The sequence below is a fragment of the Mustelus asterias genome, unplaced genomic scaffold (assembly GCF_964213995.1).
Source record: "Mustelus asterias unplaced genomic scaffold, sMusAst1.hap1.1 HAP1_SCAFFOLD_44, whole genome shotgun sequence".
NCBI classification, from domain to species: Eukaryota; Metazoa; Chordata; class Chondrichthyes; order Carcharhiniformes; family Triakidae; genus Mustelus; species Mustelus asterias.
In genome coordinates this window covers 672,569-695,708 of record NW_027590121.1, presented here as the reverse complement: position 1 = coordinate 695,708, position 23,140 = coordinate 672,569, and the positions used below count along the sequence as shown (strand labels likewise).

General features: G+C 45.9%; 2 protein-coding genes and 1 pseudogene across 2 annotated transcripts in view; 2 read left to right on the top strand and 1 right to left on the bottom strand.

The window, feature by feature from the left end:
• LOC144482978 (uncharacterized) overlaps positions 1 to 23,140 on the top strand; it is a 120,442-nt gene that overhangs the window by 4,662 nt on the left and 92,640 nt on the right. Inside the window, 2 exon segments of the mRNA XM_078201805.1 lie at positions 15,085 to 15,400; positions 15,653 to 15,756. Of these exon segments, the coding sequence (XP_078057931.1) occupies positions 15,085 to 15,400; positions 15,653 to 15,756 (420 nt within the window).
• LOC144483052 (uncharacterized) lies at positions 3,074 to 5,594 on the top strand. Its single transcript, XM_078201896.1, has one exon. It carries the CDS (start codon positions 3,128 to 3,130, stop codon positions 3,680 to 3,682), a length of 555 nt encoding a protein of 184 aa, XP_078058022.1. The 5' UTR covers positions 3,074 to 3,127; the 3' UTR covers positions 3,683 to 5,594.
• LOC144482961 (uncharacterized) lies at positions 19,467 to 20,767 on the bottom strand (annotated as a pseudogene).

Here is a 23,140-nt window from a genome sequence, read left to right as displayed (position 1 = left end):
TGTTGGACTTTAACCTGGTGTTGTGAGACTATTTACTGCGTTCACAGTGGAGAGTAACTGTGAACGTGTTGTGAGGTGTGGATAAGTTTTCAACCAATCATCTGGCCTTTTGGAACATAATTGTAGTCACAATAGGGAGATGGCATGGAAATGTGGGGACTGTGGGAAGGGACTCAAATATCAAACCAAGTTGGAAACTCATCGACGCAGTCACACTGGGAAGAGGCAGTTCACCTGCTCTGATTAAAATGAAAAGGGAGGCGTACGTTAAGTCCAGGCAACTGAAAACAGATGGAGCTCTGGAGGAATACAGAGAGAGTAGGAAAGATCTCAAACGGGGAGTTAGAAGGGCAAAAAGAGGTCACGAGATGTTCTTGGCAGGCAGGATTATGGAGAATCCTAAGGCATTCTATTCATACGTTAGGAACAAAAGAGTTGTCAGGGAGAAAATCGGACCTCTCAGGGACAAAGGAGGGGAATTATGCTTAGAACCCAAGGGAATAGGGGAGATCCTAAATGAATACTTTGCATCGGTATTCACGAAGGAGAGGGGCGTGTTAACCGGGAGTGTCTCGGAGGGAGGTGTTGACCCGTTAGAGAAAATCTCCATTACAAGAGAGGAAGTGTTAGGTTTTTTAGGGAACATTAAAACTGACAAAGCCCCAGGGCCTGATGGCATCTATCCTCGACTGCTCAGGGAGACGAGAGGTGAAATTGCTGGGCCTCTGACGGAAATCTTTGTCGCTTCTTTGGACACGGGTGAGGTCCCTGAGGATTGGAGGATAGCGAATGTGGTCCCGTTGTTTAAGAAGGGTAGCAGGGATAACCCAGGAAATTATAGGCCGGTGAGCTTGACGTCCGTGGTGGGGAAGTTGTTGGAGAGGATTCTTAGAGACAGGATGTATATGCATTTAGAACGGAACAATCTCATTAGTGACAGACAGCATGGTTTTGTGAGAGGGAGGTCGTGCCTTACAAATTTGGTGGAGTTTTTTGAGGAAGTGACAAAAACGGTTGATGAAGGAAGGGCCGTGGATGTCGTCTATATGGATTTCAGTAAGGCATTTGACAAGGTCCCACATGGCAGGCTGGTTAAGAAGGTTAAGGCTCATGGGATACAAGGAGAAGTGGCTAGATGGGTGGAGAACTGGCTTGGCCATAGGGGACAGAGGGTAATGGTCGAAGGGTCTTTTTCCGGCTGGAGGTCTGTGACCAGTGGTGTTCCGCAGGGCTCTGTACTGGGACCTCTGCTATTTGTGATATATATAAATGATTTGGAAGAAGGTGTAACTGGTGTAATCAGCAAGTTTGCGGATGACACGAAGATGGCTGGAATTGCGGATAGCGAAGAGCATTGTCGGGCAATACAGCAGGATATAGATAGGCTGGAAAATTGGGCGGAGAGGTGGCAGATGGAATTTAATCCGGATAAATGCGAAGTGATGCATTTTGGAAGAAATAATGTAGGGAGGAGTTATACAATAAATGGCAGAGTCATCAGGAGTATAGAAACACAGAGGGACCTAGGTGTGCAAGTCCACAAATCCTTGAAGGTGGCAACACAGGTGGAGAAGGTGGTGAAGAAGGCATATGGTATGCTTGCCTTTATAGGACGGGGTATAGAGTATAAAAGCTGGAGTCTGATGATGCAGCTGTATAGAACGCTGGTTAGGCCACATTTGGAGTACTGCATCCAGTTCTGGTCGCCGCACTACCAGAAGGACGTGGAGGCATTGGAGAGAGTGCAGAGAAGGTTTACCAGGATGTTGCCTGGTATGGAGGGTCTTAGCTATGAGGAGAGATTGGGTAGACTGGGGTTGTTCTCCTTGGAAAGACGGAGAATGAGGGGAGATCTAATAGAGGTATACAAGATTATGAAGGGTATAGATAGGGTGAACAGTGGGAAGCTTTTTCCCAGGTCGGAGGTGACGATCACGAGGGGTCATGGGCTCAAGCTGAGAGGGGCGAAGTATAACTCAGACATCAGAGGGACGTTTTTTACACAGAGGGTGGTGGGGGCCTGGAATGCGCTGCCAAGTAGGGTGGTGGAGGCAGGCACGCTGACATCGTTTAAGACTTACCTGGATAGTCACATGAGCAGCCTGGGAATGGAGGGATACAAACGATTGGTCTAGTTGGACCAAGGAGCGGCACAGGCTTGGAGGGCCGAAGGGCCTGTTTCCTGTGCTGTACTGTTCTTTGTTCTTTGTTCTTTGTTGTGGGAAGGGATATATTGCCTTATCCGGGCTGCTGAAACACCAACAAATTCCAAGTAACTGCAGTGATTGGATTTTGGCGTGAATCATATTCAGACTGAACCAGTTCATTTGGGTTTGTTTCTGCCTAATTGCAAGATAACTCCAGCTCTGCTATAGGTGTTAATATAATAATCTTAGTGATATGTAATCAGAACCTCAGCTTGGGGTGAAATTTAACAACCAGCTAATGAACTGTCTGGTTCAGCCTCAAAGAGTTACAACAGAGAGAGTAGGTGGGGACTGGATTTTGTTGCAAGCACTGAAGACAGTGGCTTTCCTCTTCCCAGTATTGAATTGGAGGACATTTCTGCTCAACGAGCACTGGATGTCAGACATGATAGGATGGTGTGTTACTTGGAGGGGAACCTGGAAGTGTTCATGTTCACACACACCTGATGCTCTGGACCTCCTAGGTGGGTGAGCTAATGATTCCTTCAAAGCTCGGGTCGAGTTGGAGATACATAAAAGCCTCGCCTTCAATACTTCCTGCTCCTACCTCTCTCTCTTTCTCTTCCTTGCTCCCCTCATTGATCCCAGAGTCTTGTGTTGGTTCAGACCTGGTGTAGGCCCAGACTGCATGAGCAGGTTTCCTCGCCTGAAGGACACTAGTTGGGTTTTTATGACAATCCAGCTGTTTTCATGGTCATCTTTTCCTAGTGCCAGCTCCACAAATTACCAGATTCATTCAGCTCAATTTCACAACTTGCCTTTGAGTTTTGTGGGTTCTCTCTCACTCCCTTTTTTTCTGTTTTAAATCAATTTCACAGGGTATTGGAAGTTGAGGATTTGCAGTTGGGAAATTTGAACATCACATCAGGATCTAAGAGTCGCCCAATTCATCAGAACCTCAGTATCATCAGAATTTGAACATGGAAGGTAAAAGCACTGTTAAGAGTGGGGAGAAACCGTACACGTGCTCTGAGTGTGGACAAGGCTACAGCCGATCATCTGGCCTGTTGAAACACAAGCACGTTCACTCTGGAGAAAGACCCTATAAGTGTGGGGACTGTGGGAAGGGATTCAGTTACTCATTTGAACTGAAAGCTCATGGGCGAAACCACACTGGGGAGCGACAGTTCACCTGTCCCGTGTGTGGGAAGGGATTCACTCAGTCATCCAGTCTGGTGACACATCAGCGAATTCACACCGGGGAGAGGCCGTTCATCTGCTCTGACTGTGGAAAGCGATTCACTCATTCATACAACCTGCTGAACCACCGGAGAGTTCATACCGGAGAGAGGCCTTTCCTCTGCTCTGACTGCGGGATGGGATTCACTCACTCATCAAATCTGCTGGCACATGAGCGAGTTCACACTGGGGAGAAGCCATTCACCTGCCCAGAGTGTGAGAAAGGATTCACTCGGTTAGCCAACCTGCGGAAACACCAGCGCAGTCATACTGATGAGAAACCTGGTTTTTTTTAGCAATGCAAATGTTTATTAACTCTTGTAGGCAACTGAATGTGTATTTTATTAAGTTTATCTGTCAGCAGCGATGAAGGTGCAAACATTGTTCATTAGGATAATTGAAAGGCAGAACCAAACCTTTTTGGAATGCTCTCGATGGATTGTGTTTGAGCCAACAGCTTGCGCTTTTCCTGGCCAGTTAAAACTCTGGTGGTGGGTGGTGCATCAGGTAGAGGATTTCCAGAAACAGGCATCGCCATTTCATGCGTATTTTGGATTGGATCTTCTTGATGAGGTGTTGGAGCAACTGCCTTATCCTCAGATTGGTCATCACCACCACTGGTCTTCTGCATGTAGTATAGGATTTCATCATTTTCTGCCTCCCAAGCTGAGAAGTGACCAGCACTCATCCGATGTTGTCCGGGAATCTTTGTTATTCTGTACTTGCAACTTGTCCTGGGAGTGAGTGATGGCAATATTTTTGGAGATAAACTCATTTTTCTTTTCGGAATGCTCTCGATGGATGGTGTTTCATCCAAACGCTTGCGCTTTTCCTGGCCGGTTGAAACTGTGGTGGTGGGTGGTGCATCAGGTGGAGGATTTCGAGAAATAGACAGCCACGTTTCATGCATCTTATGTCTGCTCATTTGGACTGGATCTTCTTGATGAGGTGTTGGAGCAACTGCCTTATCCTTAGATATCACCACCACTGGTCTTCTGCATGTAGTACAGGACTTCATCGTTTCCTGCCTCCCAAGCTGAGAAGTATCCAGCACTCATCCGATGTTGTACGGGAGTCATTGTTATTCTGTACTTGCAACTTGTCCTGGGAGTGAGTGCAGGCAATACTTCTGGAGATAAACTCGTCTTTCTTTTCAGAATGCTCTCGATGGATGATGTTTGAGCCAACAGCTTGGGCTTTTCCTGGCCGGTTGAAACTCTGGTGGTGGGTGGTGCATCTGATAGAGTTATTGGTGATGTCCTTTCTAAGTAGTTGAATATGCGCTTTGCTGAAGCGCTTTCACAGATGGCAAACTTTGAAGACCTCTTTGGGGGTTGCTTTACTGGATATCTGATACTCGTAATTTGTGGTGTGGACTTTTTGAAATCGTTGGCCAGGGTTCATTATTGCACTCATGTACGAATCACACCGAGGAAGTGTGTTTTCCAAATGACTGGCATCCATTTTGTCTCCTTTGAATTTACAATCAGATTACATATGTGTCTTGAAACAACATTGTATACACTGGGCTTTGCAGGGTTGTCGATGTATGTTCTCCCCCTATTAACTATAATAGGTGGAGGATTTTGAGAAACAGGCATCCCCATTTCATGCGTACTTTGGATTGGATCATTGATCACGCCCAGCAATGCATTGCGATCAGAAGAAAAATCCCCATGAATTCCAAATGAAAATATAGATCAAACCTCCTTTCTGCGAATATAGACAGGCTTTTGGTAGTAATCAAATGGAACAGGCTGTTGTTTAATTGAACAACTAAAACGTCTTATTTTTGTTTCACTGAGTCTGAAATAAAGCTGGAACTGATCACTGGTCTGAAACCTGTTTGAATGCTCAACTCCAGGAAGTGCTGTCGACAATTGGAGGAACTAATATCCCATCAATGTGTTTACACTGACAAGAGACTGCTCTGGTCCTCTCACTCTGGGACTGGGTTCAGCTCAACTCACTGTAAACCAGCACACCGATGCTGGGGAGAGGCTGTTCACCTGCTCAGTGTGTAGGAAGGGATTTATCTGTTTGCCCAACCTGTTGACATACCTGAGAGTTCACATGTAATTACTATGATTAGATTCTTCTGTTAATAACATCCAGGACTGAACTATGTTCTTGGGTCTGTTTCTGATGATGTCAATAAACTCCACTTCAGGTAGAGGTTAATATTCTGGATAAAGGATAAATAAATCAGCTTTGTGTTAAACACAGCGTGACAAGTCCTTTTACTGTCACCAACATAAGTTAGTTCCTTTTGAAATTCTCTCCCTCCCCCCTGTCTCCTCCAACAAGTGTGAGGAGCTCATGGAGCTTCTTTGTCACTAAGATTGAGACAATCTGATCAGCTGCCTCTGCCGATTCACTCCCTTCCACTGGCCCATGGAGCCAAACTGTATCTAAAAGCTCCTCCTTCCTTGAGCCTTAAACTTGCCTCTTTCTTTAGTTTTTCTCCTATCTCCTCTCATCCCTTCCAAAGCTCACCTTCTCCGTGAGACTCACCCTCTGCTCCCTTCACTCTATTCTCACTAAGTTGCTGACCATCACCTTCCCGGTGTGAGCTGATTGTTTTAATTGTTCCCTTGCCTCGGGTCCTGTCACTCTGCAAAACTGCCAACATCAGCCTCCTCCTCAATGAACCAGCTCTTGATCCCACCGTTTGTGCAAACTAGTGCCCCATCTCCAACTTCCCTACCTCTCTAAGATCATTGAATGTCTTGGAAAATGGAGTTTGAGGGGAAACTCACAGGAAAAATCTCACAGTAAAATTTCTCCAAGTTTGTGAAACAGGAAAGGGCAGCTGAAGTGAGGATTGGTCCCTCAGCAGGTAAGACTGAACAATCATGGGAATGAAGGAAATGGCCCAGACTCTGAACAAAATATTTGTCCTGTTTTCAGTGAAAGATACAAAATACAATTGTGTTGGAAGCAGTTCAGAGAAGATTCACTAGGCTGATTCCTGGGATGAAGGGGTTACTTTATGAGGAAAGGTTGGGTCTGCACACAGAGTTTAGAAGATTGAGAGCTGATCTTATTGAAACCTAAAATTCATGGGGGGGCTCGACAGGTTGGATGCTGAGAGGATGTTTCCCCTCATGGAAATCTCAAACTGGAGGCTGAGTTTAATAATAAGGGAGGTGAGGAGGAATTTCTTCTCATTCACTTTGGAATTCTCTCTCCTTGGAGAGCACTGGAGCTGGATCATTGAATATATTCAAGGCTGAGTTACACAGAGCTTTGATCAAACGGGAGTTGAGGGAACGGGAGCGAGGCAGGAATGTGGAGTTCAGGCTGCAATCAGCCATAATCTGATCAGCCACAATCTCATTGAATGGCAGAGCAATCCCGGTGGGTGGAATGTCGACTCCTGCGCCTGTTCCTTATAAACCTCTGAAAAGGAAGGAGCTGCAGCAAGCAGCATAATTAAGGACCCACACATCCTGGACATTCTCTCTTCCACTTTCATCCATTGGAAAAAAGGATATAAAAGTCTGAGGTCACGTACCAACTGATATAAGAATAGCATTTTCCATGCTGCCATCAGACTTTTGAATGGACCTATCTCACACTAAGTTGATCTTTCTCTACACCCTAGCTATGACTGTAACACTACATTCTGCAATCTCTCATTTCCTTCTCTATGAACGGTATGCTTTGTATAGCGTGCAAGAAACAATACTTTTCACTATATACTAATACATGTAACAATAATAAATCAAATCAAAATGCCACCATAAATAAAATGCATGATCTGGAATATCCATGAGAATGCAATCCTGAAATTACAAACAGGATTGATTCAGGCATCTCACCTTCCTGAGACACCAGTGAGCTCACGTTACAGTGAAGTCAATTCTGCAGTGATCACTTGTGATACTACTGTGCATTTAAGGAAGGTATTTTAATCCTGATTCTCTGGGGGTTTTTTTGTATTGTTGCCGTGATGTCTGATGAAAGCACAATGGGCCTTTTTGTTTATCTGTAATTTGGGCCCAATGGAATGTCCTGGAGTTTTACGAGTTTATGTCCCTTTTGAATTGTTGTGGGAAGATTGATTGACAGGTCAAGGTCAGGTGGTTCCTTCACAGAGGAATCCAAGGATTCACTTTCAGTTTTAGGTAGAAGCTGTTAGATCCCAGACTGAAAAGCAGTATTTCTGTGTCTCTCCCTGGTATTAGAAATTCTGCTGGCTCGATGGAAGCAGTCTTTCTTGCCTTTCTGGAGTGAAAATTTTGCTGAGAGTGGTTTGCTAGCTCGAGGCAAGCAGTGGCTCTATCTCTACCTCGACGGTGCTGGGAGCTACAGGACGGGGAAGTCAGCATTTCAATTCTCCATCCAAAGGACTAATTCACAGCAGGTGTTGCAGAGCTGCAAAATCACGTGAGCATCCGCATTTTCTGTGCTAAACCAAAAGCATGTGTGTATGTTGATAAGAATGTTGTGTTGGAACAGTACATTGAGCTGTTAATGTTTACACAATATCATGGTTTTTTTTTCTTGTTTGTAATTGGTAAAAGCTCTTGCTAAGTTTCTTTCTATGTGTTAATTGTATTTTTAAATAAACTTTGTTTGATAAAAGCTCCCCAGTGGCTCACTTGAATCATACCCGTGCCAAAGTCAAAATGCAAAGCTTATGATCTGGGATGACTTCATAAAACACCTTGGAGTTTCAGACCTGGTTTATAACACACTGCTATGTGGACACTCTCCTTCTTCACTAATTCCCATCTCCTACTGTCTGGCAGATTGGAGAGGGACTGTAAACTTGGGTTTCTGTATTTAGTTCCTAATTTTATTGATTGTCACTCTAACCCCAGTCTCTGTGTCGTCACACCAAATAAACAATTAAAACTAATTGGGACTTAAATGGTGGTGAGTATACCCAGCATTCTCTGTGATGGGGAAAGTCCCCTCTCTACATCATGGGAGACGAATGCACAATAACAGCGTTGGATTGTTTGGAGCATGCCCAAGGCGAGTGATGGTGAAGAAGAGATTTTTCTCCCATTTGCTGCCGGTAAGTGGTGGCAGAGGCAGCGAGATATGAGGGAGTGGTGGAGCTGGCAGGTGGATGGAGGGGGTCATTAACACCCAGGGTTGGTAGCAAATCTGGAATAAAACCCTGCAGGTCCTGCATTTGCAGCTCCAGGAATTCTGCTGCAGACCAGGGTCAGATTAATGGCTGCCATTTTGTTTCAACAGGGAGCAGAACACACGTGTGGTCACCTTGACACAACAGCGAGGGGGCGGGGCTTCAGAGTCCCAGTGATCAGGAGAGAAAATCATTGATTTTACTGTTAGGCTGCAGGCAGGAGCTGGAGATCTGAACACAGAGGAGAGGGAGGGAGAAAACTGGGAGTGGAGGAAAGAAATGGTGGAGATGGTGAAATAAAAACAGAAAACGCTGGAAAAGCTCTCGGTCTGGCAGCATCTGTTGAGAGAGAAACAGAGCTAATGTTTCATGTCCAACGTGACTCTTCTGAAGAAGAATGAGAAAGGACGGCTGGTCCTCCAACCAGAGAGAGAGTGTCAGAGGCGGCTCTGAGCAAGAGCTCCCTCATTGGCTGTGCCGGGTCTGTCACCGGAAACAGCCGAGAAGCTGTCGCCAGTTTATACCCGGGACCAAAAGCTGCTTATTCTCAATTAAACAGGGAATTCCTGCAAACACACTGCAGCTCCTTCTCTATCTGAAGATCCAATGTCTGTTGTATAATTGTCCCAGGGTTAACAGGCTCCTCTTAACTCCTCCAACTGATTTTTCACAGATTTATTTTAAATGGCTTTATTCTAAATTAGTAACACCAGCTTTAAAGTCACTGATTCAAGACTATCGCAAACACATTAAATCATCACACAATAAATACCAGTCATTTTTCAGACTGGAATTTTAAACCCACTGTTTCGCTCTCACTCAGGAACAGATCCCAGTTTTACACCAATCTCTGATTTGACAGCACGTTTCCAGCATTCACCGCTGTTCTTCCTGACTCTAAGCCCAGTTGTAAAGGAGCTTCTGTTCCCTGTTTAGGAGCTCAGAGCCATGTGTGAATTCACTGGGTGCTGAAGGGTCAGTATTTCCAATATTCACTCCTCCAGTTTCCAGGTCGCGTCTGTCCCTCACTCAATGCCTGTTGTATTGTTGTCCCAGCGGTTAACAGGCTCCTGTGAACTCCTTCATCTGATACTTTAATGCAGACTTTTATAAATTATTTTGAATGAGTTTATTTTAAAATAGTAACACCAGCATTAAAGTCACTGATTCAAGACAGTCACAAAAACATGTTAAATCATCAATGGCTACTGAGTACAGCCAGGCCTCAGGCAAGGGTTTCTGAGTCGATTCTGTGCAATGGAATGTCTTATCAGTGTTGCCATGGTGAGCTGTCTGCAGTGAAGAGCCTGTTTGAGCCTCGAACTCAGACTAAACTCTCTGCCAAACACACAAAACATTAGACCCCGCCGTACCTCAATGAATTGTCATAAGTTATAAAGGGTTTAGATACAGAAATCATTCAAGCTGGAGCATGTGTTTGAAAAAATTATCCTACATTTACTGGAATTTTTTGAGGATATAATGAGTGCAGTTGACAGAGGGGAACCGGTGGATGTGGTGTATTTAGATTTCCAGAAGGCATTCGATAAGGTGCCTCACAAAAGGTTGCTGCATAAGATAAAGGTACACAGAGTTGGGGGTAAAGTGTTAGCGTGGATTGAGGATTGGCTATCTAACAGAAAGCAGAGAGTCGGAATAAATGGGTGCTTTTCCGGTTGGCAATCAGTGACTCGTGGCGTGCCGCAGGGATTGGTGCTGGTGCCTCAACTATTTACCATATACATAGACGATCCGGCGGAGGGGACCCAGTGTCGGGTAACAAAGTTTGCGGATGACACAAAGATGAGTGGGAAAGCAAATTGCGTGGAGGACACAGAGTCTGCAGAGAGGTTTGGATAGGCTAAGTGAGTGGGCAAGGATCTGGCAGATGGAGTATAACGTTGGTAAGTGTGAGGTTATCCACTTTGGAAGGAATAATTGTAAAATGGACTATTATTTAAACGGTGAAAAATTACAACATGGTACTGTGCAGAGGGACCTGGGGGTCCTTGTGCATGAATCACAAAAACTCAGTTTACAGGTGCAGCAGGTGATCAAGAAGGCAAATGAAATGTTGGCCTTTATCGTGAAGGGGATGATGTATAAAAGCAGGGAGGTCATGCTGCAACTGTACAGGGTACTGGTGAGGCCACACCCAGAGTACTGTGTACAATTTTGGTCCCCTTATTTAAGAAAGGATATATTAGCTTTGGAGTGGGTACAGAGAAGGTTCACCAGGTTGATTCCAGAGATGAGGGGGTTAGCTTATGAGGAGAGATTGAGTAGACTGGGCCTGTACTCATTGGAGTTCAGAAGGTTGAGGGGAGATCTTATAGAGACATATAAGATAATGAAGGGGCTAGACAGGGTAGAAGCAGCGGTTATTTCCACTTACAATGGAAACAAGAACTAGGGGGCATAGCCTCAAAATACGGGGGAGTCAATTTAGAACAGAGTTGAGGAGGAACTTCCTCTCCCAGAGGGTGGTGAATCTTTGGAATTCTCTGCCCAATGAAGCAGTAGAGGCTACCTCGTTAAATGTGTTTAAGTCACAGATGGATAGATTTTTAACCATTAAGGGAATTAAGGGTTATGGGGAGCGGGTGTGTAAGTGGAATTGAACCCACTATCAGATCAGCCATGATCTTATTGAATGGCGGAGCAGGCTTGAAGGGCGAGATGGCCTACTCCTGCTCCTATTTCTTATGTTCTTATCTCCACATCTGGAAATATATCACCATTCCGTCACAGTCGCTGGGTCAAAATCATGGAATTCTCTCCCTACCAGCGGGGTGGATGTACCTGCACAACATGGACGGCAGTGAGTTCAGGTCCCATACATCACAAAGGTCGACACTCCTGCGCCCCCGACAAACATGGCGATCGCACCTGCACCCTGTTGCACATTGCCCCTGACAAAGATGCCGGCCGCACATGCGCACTGATAGACATTGCCACCGACACACTGGCGGCCGTCAGCCCAGCCCAACACGACAAGTTACGCCTCCAATTTGGTACCAACAGGGTGCCCGGGAAGTTATTTTCCGGGGTTTGGGTTTGAACAACATGTTTACGAAGCCTCTCCACCCACCACATTCATCGCTCTCTGCGCGCCGCTCTCTACCTTGAACTGATCTCGGATTCGAGTTAAAACCGTCCGTCCGCCGCCATTACCCGCACTGCGCATGTTTCAGACCCCTCCCCCTATTCACTCTGGTTGGAGGACCAGCCGCTCCCGCTCGGTCCGCCAGCCCCGCCCCCTTTTCCTATTGGTCCGGAGCTGCCGTCAATCAGTCCCTGGGCATTGTGACGTTGAGCATGCGCAGTGCGGCTCATGTCCAGGGACAGGCGCTTGTTTGTCTGATCTTCAGGCGGGGAGGAGGCGGATAAGCGGAGGCAGCGTTAGGGGCAGTGGGTGGGAGGGGAGGCTCCACACACCCAGTGGAGGCTTCAACACCCCCAATAAGGAACTAGCGGCACCGCCTCAACACCCAACACAACGGCAGCTGCAGCGCTTTCTCCCGGGGACAGGCCCCAGTGGACAAATGTGGCTTCAGGAAGGAAATGCAGCAATGGGTTTGATTTGATTTATTGTCACATGTATTGGGATACAGTGAAAAGTATTGTTTCTTGCGCGGTGTACAGACAAAGCATACTGTTCATAGAGTACATAGGGGAGTAGGAAAGGAGAGAGTGCAGAATATAGTGTTACAGTTACAGAAAGGGTGAAGAGAGAGATCAGCTTAATATGAGGTAGGTCCATTCAAAAGGAGGAGGCTTTTGAGAGGGTACAGGAAAGATTTACCAGGATGTTGCCTGGTATGGAGAGCATTAGCGATGAGGAGAGGTTGGAGAAACTTGGTTTGTTCTCACTGGAACGACGGAGGTTGAGGGGCGACCTGATGGAAGTCTACAAGATTATGAGGGGCATAGAATCATAGAAACCCTACAGTGCAGAAAGAGGCCATTTGGCCCATCGAGTCTGCACCGACCACAATCCCACCCAGGCCCTACCCCCACACCCCTACATATTTACCCGCTAATCCCTCTAACCTACGCATCTCAGGACACTAATGGGCAATTTTAGCACGGCCAATCAACCTAACCTGCACATCTTTGGACTGTGGGAGGAAACAGGAGCACCCGGAGGAAACCCACGCAGACATGAGAAGAATGTGCAAACTCCACACAAACAGTAACCCAAGCCGGGAATCGAACCCGGGTCCCTGGAGCTGTGAAGCAGTAGTGCTAACCACTGTGCTACCGTGCCGCATGGACAGAGTGGATAGTCAGAAACTTTTTCCCAGGATGGAAGAGTCAATTACTAGGGGGCACAGGTTTAATGTGTGAGGGGCAAGGTTTAAAGGAGATGTATGAGACAAGTTTTTTATGATGTGGAGATGCCGGCGTTGGACTGGGGTAAACACAGTAAGAAGTTTAACAACCCCAGGTTAAAGTCCAACAGTTTTATTTGGTAGCAAAAGCCACACAAGCTTTCGGAGCTCTAAGCCCCTTCTTCAGGTGAGTGGGAATTCTGTTCACAAACAGAGCTTATAAAGACACAGACTCAATTTACATGAATAATGGTTGGAATGCGAATACTTACAACTAATCCAGTCTTTAAGAAACAAAACAATGTGAGTGGAGAGAGCATCAAGACAGGCTAAAAAGATCTGTCCACAGTTGCGTGGACCTGCAGAGTTTCACTGGCTGTCTTGTCTGGAGACAATACACATCTTTTTAGCCTGTCTTGATGCTCTCTCCACTCACATTGTTTTGTTTCTTAAAGACTTGATTAGTTGTAAGTATTCGCATTCCAACCATTATTCATGTAAATTGAGTCTGTGTCTTTATAAGCTCTGTTTGTGAACAGAATTCCCACTCACCTGAAGAAGGGGCTTCGAGCTCCGAAAGCTTGTGTGGCTTTTGCTACCAAATAAACCTGTTGGACTTTAACCTGGTGTTGTTAAACTTCTTACAAGTTTTTTACACAGAGGGTGGTGGGTGCCTGGAACTTGCTGCCGGGGGAGAAAGTAGAAGCAGATATGATAGTGACTTTTAAAGGGCTTTTTGACAAATACATGAATAGGATGGGAATGGAGGGATATGGTCCCCGGAAGGGTAGGGGGTTTTAGTTCAGTTGGGCAGCATGGTCGGTGCTGGCTTGGAGGGCCGAAGGGCCTGTTTCTGTGCTGTAAGTTTCTTTGTTCTTTGTTTGTAAAAGTCTGATAGCAGCAAGGAAGAAGCTGTTCTTGAGTCGGTTGGTATGTGACCTCAGACTTTTGTATCTTTTTCCCGACGGAAGAAGATAGAAAAGAGAATTTCCAGGATAAGTGGGGTCCTTGATTGTGCTGGCTGCTTTTCTGAGGCAATAGGAAATGTAGACAGTGTCCATGGATAAGAGGCTGATTTGCGTGATGCACTGGGCCACATTCACACTCCTTGTAGTTTCTTGCACTCTTGGTCAGAGCAGCAGCAATACCAAGCTGTGGTGTCCCTGTAAAAATTGATGAGAGTCGTAGTTGACATGTTGAATTTCCTTAGCCTCCTGAGAAAGTAGAGGCGTTGGTGGGCTTTCTTAACTAAAGCAGCAGTTTCGAGGGACCAGGACAGGTTGTTGTGATCTGAACACCTAGAAACTTGAGCTCTCAACCATTTCCACTTTGTCACCGTTGATGTAGACAGGGCATGTCTTCCACTACATTTCCTGAAATTTTGTATATATTCTAGTGATAGTTGGAAGAAGTCCATGCTGACTCTCTGTACATCAATCCACTCAGTCCCATTTCCCCTCCATAACTCTGTTCCCTTTTTAATTCCTTCACACCTATCTGATTTATTTTTCAAATCATTGATCATTGCTGATTCCACCATGCACAGAAGCAGTGGGGTGAGGTCGTGACCACTCGTGAATGAAATTGGTCCTCACATCTCCTTTCTATTGCTGATCAATGATATGTTTAGTAATGTGGACATTGGGTAGCAGCCTGCATGAAGATTTTCAGGTCTCTTTGTACTGGACAGGAGCATGGGTCTGTCAATCAGCCTGAATCAGCACCTTCAGGAGAATTGGGAGGGTGTGTATTAGGTACAGCAGTATGACAATGGGGGGGAGAGTGTGTGGGATGGAGATTTACAACTTTAGGGAATGAGAAAGCAAAGAATATTTCATGGAAACTAGAATGGTCTGTTTTGAATTTCAGTCCTATACTTACACTGATAACTTCTATAAACAGGATATTAGAAGGAGAGAATTTACAGACTGAAATCTCACACCAAACGTCACAACAAGATGTTACAAAGTCACTGGATTCATCAGGACCTGAATATAATTGCCGTTTGAATGTATGACAAGAAATGTTTGTTTGTTCTGTCTGTGGGAAAAGATTTCAAACATCAGTGTGACTGGACAAGAATGGAGACCCCACACCCCCGAGTGAGAGTGTTCCAGTGAACTGACTGTGGAAAGAGCTTCAACCAGTAACACAGCCTGAAAAACATCACCCCATTCACAGCGAGGAGAAACTGTACATGTGTTCTGTACTTGGATGTGGAATCAACTCATTATCAAAAGGACACTGGCACCATGGAGAGACCATGGAAATGTGGGGACTGTGGGAAGGGATTCCAGTGCCCATCTGCACTGGACACACATCGACGAGTTCACACTGGGGAGAGGCCGTTCACCTGCTCCGTGTGTGGGAAAGGATTCACTCAGTTATCCAGCCTGCTGACCCACCAGCGAGTTCACACCGGGGAGAGGCCTTTCGCCTGCTCAGACTGTGGGAAAGGATTCAGCGATCGTTCCACCCTGTGGAGGCACCGGCGAGTTCACTCTGGGGAGAGGCCGTTCACCTGCTGTGTGTGTGGGAAGGGATTCAGTCATTCATCCACCCTGCAGACACACCGTGTCACCCACACGAATGAGAGACTGTTTAAATGCTCAGACTATGGGCGTAGCTTCAAAAGCTCTCAGACTCTGATGGGCCACCAGCGCATTCACACTGAGGACAGACCGTTCAGCTGCTCTTACTGCGTGAAGAGATTTAGAACATCATCCCAACTGCTAATACACCAGCGAGTTCACACTGGGGAGACACCCTTCATCTGCTCTGTGTGCAGGAAGGGTTTCAGTCATTCATCCACCCTGTTGGCACACCAGCGAGTTCATACTGGGGAGAGGCCATTCACTTGCTCTGACTGTGGGAAGGGATTCACTCAGATCTCCAATCTGCTCACACACCAGCGAGTTCACACTGGGGAGAGGCCGTTCAGCTGCTCTGAGTGTGGGAATAGATTTAAACGGTCATCTCACCTGCTAAGACACCAGCGAATTCACAAGTGATGACAGGGGTTGGATTCTGCTGTTATTGCTGCTGTTAATCACATCCAGGACTGAACCATGTTCATTCTGACAGTTGCTGAAGTGAGAGGGTTGGAGGGTTTCTTTCTGCTGGACTGACCGACCTCATGGCTTTGCTTCCAGTGGGTCGATGCTGTTTGAATTTGGGAGTGCACATTTTACTGAGATGACCCACAAACAGGAGGTAAATCGAAAATAAATATATTTGTCTCTGTTCCATTGAGTCTACAGCACAGGGCCGGGCCAGTCGGCTCAATTGGTCTATGTCAGTATTTATGCTCCACATGAGCATCCACCCACCCCTCTTCATCTCCCCCCATCAGCATATCCTTCTATTCCTCTCTCCCTCATGTATGTATCGAGCTTCCCCTTCAATGTATTCATGCTGTTCACCTCAACCACTCACTGGTAGCGAGTTCCACATTCGCGTCATCTTCCTCATCTCTGGAACCATTGTGGTAAATCTCCTCTCGACTCTCTCAAGGACCCTCACATCCTTCCTAAAGTGTGGTGACCAGAACTGGACTCAGTATTCTGTTGTAGCCTCACCAGAGCTTTAAAACTATCAGAATAACTTCCCTGCTTTTGTTCTCAATTCCCCGATTTCTGAAGCCCAAGATCCAAAATACTCCAAACAAGAATATCGGACCTTTTTGCTTAACATAAAAAGCATTTTAACAACATTCTTAAAATGGCGAAATAAGATTTTGACCAATGAAGGAACAAGTTGTTGACACAAAAAGAAGCCATTTTGAACTTGCTCTCTCCAAAAGAGAATCCAGAATGTTTGATTCTGGGAAATGAAATTAAAAATGAAGCTGCAGCTACAACAGAGCAAGAAGAAGACATTTCAATGTGGAATTGAGTGGAATATTCTCTCTGGATTTAAACAATGGAGGAACTACAAACATGGAAGAAAATAAATTTCAAAATGTGAACTCTGAACAGACTGTTTTCAGAATTGGAAATCCACAACTGAACAGCAATGTTCTTCTCTTGTAGAAGAAACTATAATTATTAAAAATTACTATAATTACTGAAAGAAGAAAATTTTCAGAAAACACAAACCAATAATATTTTCCATCTTCAGTGGACTGAATTCCTGGACATGGAACCCAGCAGTGTGCTGTTACCAAGCTGGACTTGTGAATGTGAAGTGGACCATGGAGGGATTATTATGTCTATTGCAGGTCATAAGATAGTTAAACAGAGGAAAACATTGGACTTAGGAACAGGAGTTGGCCATTTGGTCCTTCGAGCCTGCTGCACAATTTGATTAGATCATGGCTGTGGTTAAGATATCCAGTATGCTTTACATTGTAATATTCTAAATGGGATATTATAGTGATACATTTTCATGTCTTCCTGGGAATATGTTGTGAAGATCTAGTTTAATAATTCATGTGTTTTAGAAATATTAATTTCGGATTTAAAAAAAATGTAAAACTGGGTTGAGAATCTGATAAAAACACCCTGAGGGAATTTGCAGTCACAAGGTGTGGCCCATGTTGGTTTGAGAAGTCAAAGCTAGAAGGGTAAGAACAAGTGTAACACGGCAGCTGGGCTCTTTTAGCTGGAGACATTGGGTCTGACAATTGTTTTTCCTGTCTTTGTTAGAGAGGGGAATTCTTCACACACACCTCAAGAAAAAAGGTTTGGTTCTGAAACTAAAAGTTAATTAATTTAAACATCTTTTGGACATCCCTACTGGTCTGTTACCATGGGGATAAGTGATTCAGGGTGGTCTTGGTTGGAATTCTGGGTGTTTCTCACAGAAAGCAGGCAGTCTGCAGTTAGCTTGGGAGCTGTGAACCAGCTGTGGGACCGGGAGCTGTGAACCAGCTGTGGGACCGGGAGCTGTGAACCAGCTGTGGGACCGGGAGCTGTGAACCAGCTGTGGGACCGGGAGCTGTGAACCAGCTGTGGGAGCGGGAGCTGTGAACCAGCTGTGGGACTGGGAGCTGTGAACCAGCTGTGGGACCGGGAGCTGTGAACCAGCTGTGGGAGCGGGAGCTGTGAACCAGCTGTGGGACCAGAAGCCGAGGAGGTCATTAGGAACCATGGGTGTTCCCAATGTTTAAATCCCTCAGCAAGAAGGCAGTGAAGTCCATGCTTGGATTGAGGAGTCCATGTTTTGAGTCAATTTTGAAATCTCAAAGGAAAGTTGGAGAGTTGTTTAGCCGAAAGCTAATAGAAGGATCCTCATGAAATCTTGGAGTCTGGAGAATCGCTGGATTACTGAGGAGAATTAAAGTGAATGCTGGGAGCTTTGACATACCTTTAGGATTTGTCCCAGGAACAGAAGTGAATGCACATTCAAGATATTAAGTATAAGGGCATTCTTGTCCAGGAGTAAGGGTTTAAAAAGTACAAAAACTGAAAAATGCTGCAAAACCTCAGCAGGTCTGGCAGCATCTGTAGAGAGTGAAAACAGAGTTCATGTTTTGAGTCAGAACTGAGTTTACAGCATAAATCTTTACAAAATATAATTCATCGAGCTGGTTTTTAATATTCCTTTTATATTCAGTGAAGTTTGATTTTGTTTAAAAACCTGGAATCTTGTGATGGGTGTTTGGATTTCTCATGTTCTCGACCCGAATTATAACAACACACAATATTTCAAAACAATTTGAAAAATAAAACCATGATGGTCTTTATTTTGTACAAAGTATTACATTATAAGACACCCCTCATCGAGGATCTACAATAATTTCTTAGCTCGAGCACCAGTGAAACAATAAATGAATAAAAATTGTACTAATTGTCATCCCTTCTAAATCAGGAGGATTATCCCCAGCACAGAGGGTCATTTGGAATTTTTCCCACAGACCAATTAACAGGGATTATACTCTCAAACCATCTGAAGTGAACTCTTTACATGAATCGTCCAGGCCGGTGCAGTTATCAACTTGCAGTTTGGCTGATCAGCTGAGATTTTCTGCAGCATTTCATCGATCACCGTGTGATTCCTTTCACAGAGTCCATCACTGAAAGGACTTTCAGCTGCCGTGTTCCTGACCAGAATGTTCATGTTTTCACACACGTCTCCAAACTCATCATTCAGAAACTGAGCTGGTGCCACAGCTCCAGCCCCAAGGGCCAAGGGAAGGTTTACTATTGGGATGTGACGGCATCCTCCAATAATTTTTATAGATTGTACACTTTGCACTGGTCTCTTGTATGAGTCTCGTATACTCTTCATCAACTGCTCCTGCATCTTGAAGCAGGACTTTTAATCTTTGGCAAAAAGTGTGAACAAATTGTGTAGTTTTAAGATAATTTGCATCTTTCCCTTTGATTTTTATCAAAGCTATCATTATTCCTTCTCAAACATTCAGATTGGAAACTTCATGTATTTTTAAACATTCTCTGTCACCACATTATAATCCTGACCGTCTTATGGTGAAGGAGGAAACTGGTTCCAATCTTTACTTGGTATAGATTTATTCACAGAGTGAAACATTACTGGTATATAACTCCTAATACCATTCCATGCTCTGTCAGTAAGTGTCTATATGTGCTCATGTAAACATCTAATCAATGTCCACTGCTTGTATATATTTAACCCCAAATTATACAATTAACACCCACAGGCAGAGTATTTAAAAGGTCTCTAATCGGTGTGACTGCCATAATGTCTCAGCAGGTTGGATGACTCAGTGAATCCTTTCCTGCACTCAGAGCAGGTGAACAGCCTCTCTCCTCCGTGTGAACTTGCTTGTGTTTCCGCAGGCTGGAAGGATCAGCAAATCCCTTCCCACATTCAGAGCAGGTGAAAGGCTTCTCCCCAGTGTGAACTCGACGGTGTGCGCGCAGACTGGACGACTCAGTGAATCCTTTCCCACACACACAGCAGGTGAATGGCCTCTCCCCGGTGTGAACTCGCCGGTGTTTCCAGAGGCTGGAGGAATCAGTGAATCCCTTCCCACACTCAGTGCAACTGAATGGTCTCTCTCCAGAGTGAATTCGCTGGTGTGTCAGCGGACTAGTGGACCTGTTAAATCCCTTCCCACACACAGAGCAGGGGAATGGCCTCTCTCCAGTGTGAACTGCTTGATGTCGCAGCAAGGTTGATAACTGAGTAAATCCCTTCCCACACACAGAGCAGGGGAATGGCCTCTCTCCAGTGTGAACTGCTTGATGTCGCAGCAAGGTTGATAACTGAGTGAATCCCTTCCCACACACGGAACAGGTGAATGACCTCTCCCCAGTGTGAACTGCCTGGTGGTTCTGCAGGGTAGATGATGCACTGAATCCTTTTCCACACACGGTGCAGGTGAACGGCCTCTCCCCGGTGTGGACTCGCTGATGTATCAGCAGGTGAGATGACCGAGTGAATCCCTTCCCACAGTCAGAGCAGGTGTACGGCCTCTGCCCCGTGTGAACTCTCTGGTGCTTCTGCAGAGCAGAGGAATCACTGAATCCCTTCCCACACTCTGAGCAGCTGAACAGCTTCTCCCTGGCGTGTATTCACTGGTGTCTCCGCAGGTTGGATGAAAGAGTGAATCCCTTCCCACACACGGAGCAAGGGAATGACCTCTCCCCAGTGTGAACTCGCTTGTGTCTCCGGAGGCTGGGTGAATCTCCGAACCCCTTCCCACACTCAATGCAGGTGAAAGGCCTCTCCCCCGTGTGAATGCGTCCGTGTGTCAGGAGACGGGATGAATCAGTGAAACCCTTCCCACATTCAGAGCAGGTGAATGGCCTCTCCCCAGTGTGAATTTTATGATGTGTCACCAGGTTGGATAACTGAGAGAATCCCTTCCCACAATCAGGGCAGGTGAATGGCTTATCCCCAGTGTGACTGCGTCGATGAATCTCCAGCTCACACGGTGCTTTGAATCTTTTTCCACAGTCCCCACATTTCCACTGTTTCTCCCTGATGCGGGAGGCCTTCTGTCCCTCCAGGTTTGACAATCAGATGAAGCCTCGTCCTCACTGAGAACAGATGTACACTCCCTCTCAATGTAAATGGGGCAATGCTTTTCAGGCTGTGTAACCTGAACACTCTCACTCACGTTTGTACTTCTTGGTGCTTTTCCAGTCACACTGATGTTCAATCATTGCCCACGGACAGAAAAAAACCAAACAATTCTTCTTGATTCAAATGCCAATGATATTCACATTATGGTTATTCGAATGACTCTCAGATCTGAATGTGATGTTTTTTGATATTTCTGTCTGCAAATCCTCCCCTTCTAATATCCTGTGAAAAAGTTTGCAAAAGTCAATACCATCCATGTAGAAAAGAAATTCAGAACAGATCATTTTCAAATCAACAAAACTATTTTTTCTTCTTTTATTCCTGAAAAGTTGTAAATCTGTCCCACATGGTGGCACAGTGGTTAGCACTGCTGTCTCACAGGGCCAGGGTCCCGGGTTCAATTCCGGCCTCAGGTCACTGTCTGTGTAGAGTTTGCCCTTTCTCTCTGTATCTGCATGGGTTTTCTTCTGGGTGCTCCACTTTCCTCCCACAGTCCAACGATGTGCGGATTAGGTTGATTGGCCATTTTAAATTGACCCTGGTGTCGGGGGATTAGCGGGGTGAATGTATGGGGTTACGGGATAAGGCCTGGGTGAGATTGTCGTCGATGCAGACTCGGCGGCGCAAATGGCCTCCTTCTGCACTGTAGGGATTCTAAACATTCTGCTGTACCTAACATACATCCTCCAAATTCTCCTGAAGGTGCTGATTCAAACTGATCAAAAGATCCAAGCTCACTGCTTTTGTGAGACTTCTTGCGGTCCAGTGAACAGGCCCGAAAATCTTCAGGCAACCTGTTCGCCTATATCCTAAATAAATAATATATGTTGATCCCAAAGCGTTTTTCCACAGGCAGCCCCAGGAGTCACAGCCTCTGGATCTCTCACAATTAGATTCTCCCAATCAGCCTTTTTGTTCTGCTTTTTCCAGCTGCTCAGATTTCCTTCCTCTCCATCTCCCACTCACAGCTTCACTATTCAGTTACTGAATTCTTGCTTCCATCCTGAAAACCTCTCAGACCCTGCCTGTTCCTCTTCTCTTTCTGTTCAACACAAACAAACTGTTTTACTCACAGATGTGGGACACAGGAAGAAGGTTCAGTCTGTGTGAAGCTCAACCTCCTGTGTCACAAAGTCCACCCTCTGATTGGCTGGAGGACAAGAGTCCTTCCGGTCTGCCAGGGCTCCCGATTGGCCGGAGCCGTCAGCCTGGAAACCTTGGCTCCAAGAGGTGCATGTGGAGGGGGAGGAAAAGGGGGAGGCGGGGCTTCCGTGTCCGCTCGCCCGGGCCTGCGCACTGGAACCCCAGGATGTCACCTTGGAGCAGACTGATTCCTATTGACTGATTCAGGGGGGACTCCTCTGTGGACGTCACAAAGCTTTCAGAGGGGCGTTCCCAGCACTCAGTCACCCATTGGAGCACAAGCACAACACTGCGGATTGGACAACAGCTCCCGCGTTCGGAGGTCAAAGTGTCTCCTACCCCCACGTGGGCTCCTACCCCCGTATTGTCGTCATGGCAGAGATTGACCAATGGGAACGCCTGGAGGACCTAGAATCCTCCAGCCAATCAGGGCGCGCGTTTTGTGCCAATGGCTGCACGGATCATCCCCCCCATTGTGTGAATGAGGAGCTTGTTCAGCTGCTCATCACTGCCCAGCAAAGCGGCTGCTTCTCTCCCTCTGAATGAAGATTGAGCTTCACACACATTACAACCTCTTCCCCTGTCAAACATCTGTGAGTAAAACACTTTCTTTTCTATCCATTTATATTTCTTTTCTCATTCTGGGGGAAATTGGGAACTTGCAGCAACTGATGGGAAAGGAAGTGAATCCAGGGAGGCGGCAGACTCTGGAAAGGTTAGCCCAGGTCTCTCTCTCTCTTTTAAAGTTTATTTATTTGTCACAAGTAAGGCTTACATTAACACTGCAATGAAGTTACTGTGAAATTCCTCTAGTCGCCACACTCCAAAGCCTGTTCGAGTCAATGCATCTACCCAGCATGTCTTTTAGACTGTGGGAGGAAACCGGAGCACCCGGAGAAAACCCACGCTGACACGGGGAAAACGTGTAAACTCCACACAGACAGTGACCCAAGCCGGGAATCGAACCCAGGTCCCTGGCGCTGTGAGGCAGTAGTGCTAACCACTGAGTCACCGTGCGGCTCTCTCTCTCTCTCTCTTAAAGAGATTGACATCCTTTGCTCCCTCAGCTTGATACATTCATTTGTCTCACGGAAATGATGGCCTCTTTCCTAATGTTCACAATTAAAAGGGTGGTTTCCCCAGAAGATGCTGAGATTTAA